The sequence below is a fragment of the Lepidochelys kempii genome, chromosome 12 (genome assembly GCF_965140265.1).
Source record: "Lepidochelys kempii isolate rLepKem1 chromosome 12, rLepKem1.hap2, whole genome shotgun sequence".
NCBI classification, from domain to species: domain Eukaryota; kingdom Metazoa; phylum Chordata; order Testudines; family Cheloniidae; genus Lepidochelys; species Lepidochelys kempii.
The window spans coordinates 35,464,407-35,473,892 of NC_133267.1; the positions used below are offsets into that span (position 1 = coordinate 35,464,407).

The 9,486-nt window shown below is 46.2% G+C and overlaps 1 protein-coding gene across 2 annotated transcripts in view; it reads left to right on the plus strand.

The window, feature by feature from the left end:
* The window catches only part of LOC140896382 (hepatocyte nuclear factor 4-beta-like), a 40,792-nt gene extending 31,572 nt beyond the window's left edge, over positions 1 to 9,220 (plus strand). For both annotated transcript variants that reach the window (XM_073308098.1, XM_073308100.1), the window contains exons 7-10: positions 2,022 to 2,174; positions 5,619 to 5,855; positions 6,518 to 6,631; positions 8,540 to 9,220. In XM_073308098.1, the coding sequence (XP_073164199.1) occupies positions 2,022 to 2,174; positions 5,619 to 5,855; positions 6,518 to 6,631; positions 8,540 to 8,676 (641 nt within the window). In that variant the 3' untranslated portion in view covers positions 8,677 to 9,220. The remainder of the gene's footprint in view (positions 1 to 2,021; positions 2,175 to 5,618; positions 5,856 to 6,517; positions 6,632 to 8,539) is intronic.
* Positions 9,221 to 9,486: the final 266 nt, after the last annotated feature.

Genomic DNA, 9,486 nt, shown 5'->3' on the forward strand with positions numbered 1-9,486 from the left:
AACAGATCATGAGGCTCATTCCAAGAACCCAGATATTGCCAGGATCTGCACAGATACTGAAGGATCAGCAGAATGCCAGGTATCCTATGCTACCTAACAGCGTTGGTGCTCCAAAAGAGCCGCTCTGATAGGACTTCCACAGTCAGTGGCTTCCATAGGAGTCCTCTTTAAGGAGGATTGTTACTTCCCAGGGCTGTACTGTCCTGCTGGGGAATCTCCACAGAGCCAGTGAAGAGATGACGTGCAGCCTCTCAGCCTCATAGAACTCCCACTGCATAGATCCTCAGACTCATGGATAACTTGGTACTGGCTCAACGAAAAAGCGAGGGGAGAAATACTGCAGAGACAAGAGCTCACTCCTTATCTCCAGTCCAGGTGGGGAGACTCATACATGGGTCTTGGAGGCCTTGAGTTTTAGTTCAATGTATTTGTGCTGGAGTTGGAATCGTCAGAAAATTAAAATGATTCTTTAGCTAGAGACAACATGTAAATGTTACCTCTGTTAATGCATGTTGAACGCTCACTGTTCTACTAAGCATTTTGGCTCTGTCCACACTGCAAAGGGAAGGTGTGATTACAGCCTGGGTGGGCATGGGTGGGCATACCCATGTCAGCTTTAAGCTAGCTAGCACGAGGAACAATAGCAGCGTAGACATGGTGGCACCAGTTTCAGCACAGGCTAGCAACCGGAGTCCAAGCCCTCTAAGGTCCCTGGATATGTACTTTGCTTGCTAACGTGTCACCAATCTACACTGGTATTGTTACCTGTGCTAGCTAAATTACAGCAGACACAGGGATGCATACCATGCTGCCATCACCTTGTCACTTTGCGATGTAGTCATCCCCTTAGATACTAATGCCTAGACATTAAGGTAATAGGTCCTTTAGAAATACTAAAGAGAGATTAGATCAGATATTTAGATTAGATAGATATTCCCTTGTAATTTAAGGTGGTGTTTTCTTCTACCATTTAAAAAACTGTCAGGATTCTCCACTGCAGATGGGGGGAAAAGGTTGGTCTCAACAACATTATGTTGGCCAACCTTGGGTAAATTAGTTCTACAAAAAATTATACATGAGCAAGGCTATGATTTAGTCATGGAGGTCGTGGAAGTCACGGAATCTGTGACTTCCAGCGACCTCCGTGACTTCAGCCTGTGCTGGTCGGGAGCTGCAGGGTCCCCCACTGCCCGAGGGTACCCCCACTGCCTCTGGCTGCCGCTACAGCTCCCAGCCACCAGGGGCAGTGGGAGAACCCCCCCGAGCTCCAGGCCGCCGTGGGTGGTGGGGGAAGTCCCCCAAACTCTGGGCTGCCGGTAGCGGTGGGGGAACCCCAGACCTCCTGGAGGCAGTGGGGGAATCCTAGAGCTCCTGGCTGCCCAGGGGAGGCGGGGGCACCGCACAGCTCTCAGCCCCCCTAGATGGGGGGGACCCCCTAGAGCTGGAGGCAGCAGGGGTACCCCGCAGCCGCTGCTGGCAGCTCCTAGCCCCTCCGCAGCTGCCCTGCTTCCGACAGTGTGGGGACCCGCAGATCCCTATTTTGTCACCATATTTTTAGTAAAAGTCACAGACGGGTCACGGCTGCTGTGAATTTTTCTTTTTTGCCCGTGACCTGTTTGTGACTTTTACTAAAAATATCTGTAAAAAAATCTTAGCCTTACACATGAGTTATGATAGTCTTGTGGTCAGATGCTCAGACAGGTATAACAGGATGTTACTCAGCACATAATATCAACCTGATTTGCATGAATGGTTATGGCAACTGCATGCACAAATTGGGTAATTAAGCACACAAATGCATCTAAGTAGTTATTCGCCCATGTCAATTCTGAATTTGACCATGAAACTGCATGTGCAAATTATACACGCAATCACATGCTGCATTCTGAAAATATGGCTGTTGGTGTCTGAAGAAATGGGTGATTTAATAATGCCATTAAATTATTATAAATTATATAAATTATACCAGCCCCAAAGAGCTGGTATAAATGGCTGAGACATATGTTTTTTCATCTTCTCAGGAAATGATTTCATCATTCCAATGCACTGCCCAGAACTGGAAATTGCTCGCGTAGCCATTCGAATCCTGGATGAGTTGGTAAAGCCCTTACGTGACATCCAGGTTGATGACAATGAGTATGCATGCCTTAAAGCGATCATATTCTTTGACCCAGGTAAGTCTCTCAGATTTATCAAACCACTATCATCAGTGGCAGATCATGGGATTCCAAGAGAAGAATCTTGATAGGACTAAAATGGCACATAAGTGGGTGGAGTGAGGGGTCCAGTCTGGGGTGGGGGGGAGAAGGAGGATCATTTATGGCATTTCTTGAAAATTCCATTATTGTCGATCCTCCTTCATTTTGTGGTGCTCTACTCCCTCATCTCCCCTAAGAAGCATAATTGCAAGGTTTGTAAGTATTAAAGCAAAGTATTTGCTCCAATCCGAGACACATGCAAAACCTTACAGAACCTGCAGGAACTGAGCTGCTTCCAGAGTTCGGCCTCACTCAGTGATGTATATCAATAGAAAATGAGGACATGCATGCCTATATTTAATTTTTCAGTGAATTAACCAAGCAACAGAATGGGAATTAAAACAGGGACCAGGAGGGAGCATAAAATCTACAAATGGTTAGGCCATGAGAAGTGTTGATTGCCTGCAGTTTCCATCAACATCAGGAAGGATGCTGCAACGTCTCACGGTCATGGCTTAAGAGAGCAAAATGACAGAATAAAGAGAAGATTTGGGGAAAAGAGAACGGGAAATTAGGGCCTGCTCCGAAGCCCGTCAGGAGTCTTTCTGCTGACTTCGGTGGCTTTGGACTAGGCTTCAAGTGAGACAAACGAAGGCACCTTCCAGGGCTTGGGAGAGCATGACAAATGCTTGGGCTCTAAAAAAATAACACTCTTTGGGCAGGCCAGTGTCAAATAAGTGATAAGAGTTGAGCTGTTTGATCAAACGTTGCTGAACCCTGGGCTAGACTCAGCAGGGGGAGTGATACAAAGAGCAAACCATGACTGAAGGGGATAGGATGGGGCCACCTCGCAGACAGGAAGAGAGGAGGGCATATCAAAGGCCTGGCCTGCAGTAGAACTTCAGAGACCTGCTGCTTTCCTAGCTCACATGGTCCTGAACAGCGGTGTTTCTTTACTCTAACCCCTTGCTGAGTGCTATCCATCCATCCTTCTGTCCCTCCCCCCACACCTATCTTTTTACTCACATGGCCCCCATTACTGTAATATCTGAGCCCTTCACAACACTGAGATCCTCTTTCTTCCCTGCATCTTGAGTCCTTTTATCCCCACTTTACAGCTGGAGAACTGAACCTAGGCCAACGCCAAATGAGACATTCTTCTACTGGCACTTACTTGTCACCATATGTGTCTTCAACTCATTTCTCATCATGGCCCTTAGCCCTTTCCTGTGTATCTGGAGGGCTGCAGCCTTGAAGCAACATACCTAATAGGAGAGGACTCCTTAGTCTATACTCTTCATGAGTGTCCTGAAGAGACTAAACTGCAGGCACCCAGCCTTACCTACCTCTCCTTAAACATTGAAAGTTGCTTCAATTCTTTGGGACAGTCTGGGTGAAATTTCCAAACAGCCTAAAACCACCTGGACTGGCATAAGAAAAGATTTGTTAGGAACATAGAGAGAAAATCCAATTAAAATAATAGAAATGCACTGCATATCACATCTAGGCTTATACGCTGCAAAAGCAAAGGCAGATACCATAAGTACCATCTCCATTAGTTATTGTATACAAAGCCTCTTTCCTGGTCCAGCAGGGCAGTGTATTTCAGACCCAGCCTGCGTGTGATCCCTCAGTTAGCCCTTTCGGGTTCCTGTGCCATTCCCACAAAGGTATTTACAGAGTTGAAGTCCCCCAGGAGGATAGGATGGTCTCTCATGAAGCATGCACTGGATGGCTCCCAAAGCCATTCAGGATTATTTTCACTACTTTGGATAGATAGTTTTTGATCCCGATTTCCCTTTACTATTCTATATAGGTTTTTATACTGAGCTCATCCTTTGGTATCTGAGCGCCTGCCAGTATTGCATTAAGAAATGTGACTACACAGCCGTCACACGTTGTTTGTTCTCTCAGCCTCCCCCAAGCGAGACACTTGTACAGAGGGGGTGTCTTAGTTTGGTAGTGTCTTTCCCCCCCCCCCAACTATAAATATCGTTGTAGCTTTGTTTTGATGTTGGAGAAGGCAGGCCAAAGAAACGTGCCTCGCAGCTGAAATGGAAAGCGGAACGGTGTGGGAAGGGGTTTAGTTACTGGGGGAGTTCATGCTGCAGTCTCAGACCAGCCCCCCGAGAAAGTTGGGTCTCCCACACAGATGAGCTTTACTCTTATGTTGAGGGTTCCATTGTGCCAAAGGAGGGGAGTTGTCAACCGCAGTTTTCATCCTGGACCTTTAAAACAATCCTTCAGTTTTCCCGTGCCCAGGCTGTGGAGTGCTTTGAAGGTACGAGGCAAGACTCTGAACTTAACTAGAAAATCTATGGGGAATCTATTGAAAATCTCTACCACATTTACACGAGGCATTCAGGCAACAGCTGTTTCTTAGCTCCACCTTCACAATCTACTTCCCCACAGGTCTCTATACCCCAAGGAACAGCCTTTGTTCTGGCATAAAAATCCTGGCCATGATTTTGAAAAATAAAAGACAGGTCCCTAACTTCATATTTATGCCCCAAAAGAAGTGACTTGGTTTTTCAGACGGGCTGAGCATGCATTAAATTCAAGGGCAGCAGCTGGGTCCTCAGCACTTTGCCCACTTCTTTTGGGGCATAAATAATTTTAATCTCCTATTCTTCATATCTTTCCCTTTGCTTGTTAACATGGGTGGCAGGTGAAACCCACCCTCCCCGCGCCCCTGACCAGGGAGGCTAGCCCACTGGCCCCATCCCTTCTGCCCGAGGCCACAACCACCATGGCCAGAGGAGCCCGGAGCCCCCCTCCTGCAGCCAGAGGAGCCCTGTCTGGCCTGCCCCAGCCACACCAAGCCACTGGCCAGCCTATCCCAGCCATGCTGGCCAGCCCAACTCCCAGGCTGGTCCCAGCACCAGGCTACTGGCCAGATCCAGCCTGAGCTGCTGGCCCAATGCCCGGGCCGGCCTGAGCTGTCCCTGGCCACCCTGGCTGCCGGTGGGCCCAAGCCCCGAGCTCCAGGCCACCGGCTGGATCTGAGCCCCTGCCAGCTTCAGGGGAGAGGGAGAAGGAAGGTGGGACAGAGTGTGGGCAGGGCCCCAGGGCCTGGGTTAGGGGACACTTAGCCTCCCCAGGCCTCTGATACCCATCACCCATGCTTGTTAATCATGCTACCTGCATGACTCAAACTCCTATTTTCCTACCATTCCCTGTAGACATTGCTCTGCTCCCTGTGGGATATGAACTATTTCCAGATTAACACTGAGCTGCCACATTGCCACATTAGAGCCATTCCAACTTCTAGTCTAAAGGAGAAATATTTTTTAAAAAACCATCACTTGCCATATCGGTGTATTTAATCTTTTCTTCTAGAGTCTGGCTGACTGCGAGAGCTGTCCCAGCTTGTGTGTGTTTGTGTCTGGAGAGTGTAAATTGTCTGTCTCTGTCTCTCAGACTGTAAAGGCCTGAGCGAACCTGGCAAGGTGAAGAACATGCGATTCCAGGTGCAGGTCAACCTGGAGGATTACATCAACGACCGGCAGTACGACTCACGAGGGCGGTTCAGTGACATTCTCCTCCTCCTGCCACCGCTCCAGAGCATCACCTGGCAAATGATAGAGCAGGTCCAATTCATGAAACTCTTCGGTGTGGCAAGGATTGACAGCTTGCTGCAAGAAATGCTTCTGGGAGGTACGCCCCCGCTGAGATCCTCTTTCTTCCCTGCATGCCTTGAAAACCGTGAGTATTTCAAAGGCCTTAACAACAATGCTAACACCAATGCCGTATTTAGGGATGCCCCAGGTTGATCAAATTAAAGAGACTTTGGAGCCAGATCAGCAGTTGATGTACATTGGCACTGAAGCTGATGGATCTATGGTGATTCATGCCAGCTGAGGATCTGACTCTTTTTTCATTAGCTCATGCATGGAACAGACACCCCTCTACCCCCCTTCAAGGGTACAACATTTTGTAGTAATACAAAAAGCAAATTGTAACCTTGTGAAAACATCAGATTCAGGGCTGAACTGGGGGCCACCCGCAAAGGGTGATTGGCCACAGATGAGTAGCCAAAATGCTGGAGCTGGGAGCAGCAGAAATCAAGTTCTTTTAGGTAACTAAGATGACAGCGTCACAGTTGGAAATGCTGGGGTGCCGCAGGAGAGAGGGGAGCAGGAGGAGGGGACGCAAGGGACTGAGGAAATTGGGGATACGTCTCCTGGTGATCCCGCTACCAGCGATTCTTCCGCTCCCTGTAAAAATGTGCGGCGTGCCTCAGGTCATAGGAATGCTTCTGCTGGTTTGTAGTTTAACAACAATGGGGAGAATGACTTCTTTTCCATGCTCCTATGCAGGAACCACTCTTGATGTACAATACCAGTCAGGACCCTCCAACCTCGACCTGGAACCTCTGCCAGGACACGTAGCTTTACCAAACATGAGTTCTGTGATTCACACAATTCCAGACCGTAGGTGTCCATCTTTATGCTATTGGCAGGCATAGTGCGGGGATTGGGTAGGACGCTGCTGGGCCTATAAGCTTAGTTTGGTTTATTTAAGCATCACGCTTAGACTTTGTGGGGCTAAATGGGACCTGTCATGTGTTAGATCCAGCAGCAGGAGACAAAATAGGGGTCTAAACCTCAGGATCTTCCTTAGTTTTTAGCCAGGCAAAACTGCCACTGAAGACAATGCACTGGGTCTTACATCTCACTAGGCCCTATTATGACAGTGTCATCATTCCACTTATAATTTAAGAAAGTATTCACAACCAACATCCCAAGCATTCAAAAATCATGTCAACCCCACCCTATCCTTTCAAATCATGAGATTTTAAAAACAAACTCCAGATCCTTTTTATTTGCCTTCTAGGTTTTACACCTTTAGGTTACACACTTCCCAGGTTTCTTCCACAACCATAAGGGCAAGAAACTTACTTTTTATACATGAAAGCTGAATCCAGAAGCAGGGATTTTAAGACCACCACCAAATAGCACAAGACTCTCAATAAAAAGCAGGAGCATTGGCAATGCTATTCTTTATGCACAAAGGTAGAAGTGTAAACATTCAGAAAGTAGGGCACACAGTAGCCAGTGAGATCTGTTTTATTATATGCGAAGTAAATTGTCAGCAAAATAGAAATTATACCATTCAACCTGCGTGAAAGGCAATTTCATTAGGTGTAGAATCTTTAAAGCTTCCAGTAAACTTTTGTTGAGGTTTTTTAAGAAAGCCCACTGATTTTATTATTCCTTTCACGGTAGCTTAAGGTTGGTATTCACTGAATTGGCAGATGGCCCTAATTCTACCCCTTACATTTTTTCCATAGCGTGGACTGAAACTTAATAGAAACGCTGTGGAAAACTGGCTCTCCCCATTCCCATGAACTACCTCTTCCGCTCATACTCATAGGAACTACGGCAAATGTGTGCACGGAAAAATAATTAGCAATAATGTCTCTAAGATAAACAGCATCGAAAATTGAACTAAACTAACAGCTAGGCACAAGAAGGGGAGCCAGCATCATGTGACCAGTTAGCACTCTGCAGCCTACCACCAAGTCACAGAGCACAGTAAGAGAGTCATTGCTCTAATTAGAGATCAGCACTTTGAAGTGGGAACACATTTTCCCAAGTACTATTTATAAGACAATGCAGTACGTTGCTTGGTAAAACTCCTAATAACCCACCCGGCACCGAGTCCCTGATCACAAAGTGAAAGGCGGAAGAAGCTACCTGCATTCACAACAGGCTACCCCACCATTTTGGTATCACCTGTCCTCCAAGTGTTTTGGTGCAAGTCGAGAGCTGGGTTCAGTTCCTCAGATTGCGTGTGGTACCCTGGACAAGTCATTTAGTCTCTCAATGCCTCAGTTCCCCATCTGTGAAATGGGGACGATGAGCCTCACCTCCCTTATGCAGCATGTTGAGAGTGGTTGCTGAAGAACAACTTGTTAAAATGAAGCTATTAGCACTTCCCTACCTTGCAGAGGTGCTGTGAGAATAAATGTGTTACAGACTGCAGGCCTCAGACACTTAGGAACTTACATGGTCCCCACGATCAAAGAGTCATTTCCTAAATAAAATGATCTAATAAAACAATTTAGAAATTTTGTTATGAAAAAAGGTATTAACCATATCAACTATTGAGGATTGTTTTTAAAGCTAGCACATCTTTAGTTATTTCATAAAGACAACTCAAGATAGCCAAGAAACTATGCTAAGGTACTGCATTTAGTGCTGTTCATGAACTTGCATCTACACCACCATCTTGATCCTTGTGACTCTACTTTGGTGTCTTTAAGCAGATACCGTGCTATTCAAAACGTTGTCTCCTAATAGGTTTTAATTCTTTGTTTTTATTTTTCTCCCTTCCAGCATCTCCAGAAACATCCCTTCCTTCTCCATCTACCAGCACAGGAAGCGAAGACTACAAACCAGGCCCAACCCCAGGGCCAGAGGCCCTTGTGAAAATACTGCCTCAGACCATCGTACCCAAGCAAGAGATTTTATAAGGGACAGGCAAAAGAAGCCAACAGCAATACCCAATGTCCCTATGTAAAGTTAAACCATCCCTGCTTTCTGCCATGGCAATGCCCAGCAATTGTCTGCTTATAATGAGATCTCATGATGACACCCTTTCCTGTCAGTGATTAAAATGGCACTGTCAGACTGTGGCTCACCAATGTTCTCTCTATATCATCACCCTCTTTACTGGAGGAGCCTGGACTTGATGCTGTTGTTCATTTTAGAACCACCAAGACTGTAAGCTGGTTGGAGCAGGGACTTCTTGCTTCATGTTTGTACAGCACTGGGGGGTCCTGACTACAGAAATATAAATAAGTATCTCATATCTCTATGGTTGATTGCTAATGAGCATGCTATAGCTCAAATAGGCCATATAAGGAGGTCTGTTTCTATTAAAAGTTGAAGTACACGCCCATCACTCCTGCTGTCATTCAAGCTAAATCGAGAAAACCTGTCGGAAGCATAGATCAGAGGTGCTCTTCATAACCTGCAGAGTATGGCTTCCTTATTTCACACAGACCTGGTATTGTACAAGATTTTTATGCTGTTAGTAAAGAACAGATAATGCTGTGGATTATGAATCACGGATCTTACATTTAGACTAACCTGTGCTTAGAGCTGTTCAGCTATTAAAATATAACAATTCTTGAAACCTGAAGCCCATATTTGGTCTGTGACAAACATCCTGGGAAGGATAAAAAAAGTGTTCTTTATTCTAACTAACTTGGTGTACTCTGCAGGAGGCAGTATTTGTTTATACATCTGGAACCCAGCTTCTGCATTTCTATACTTCCATT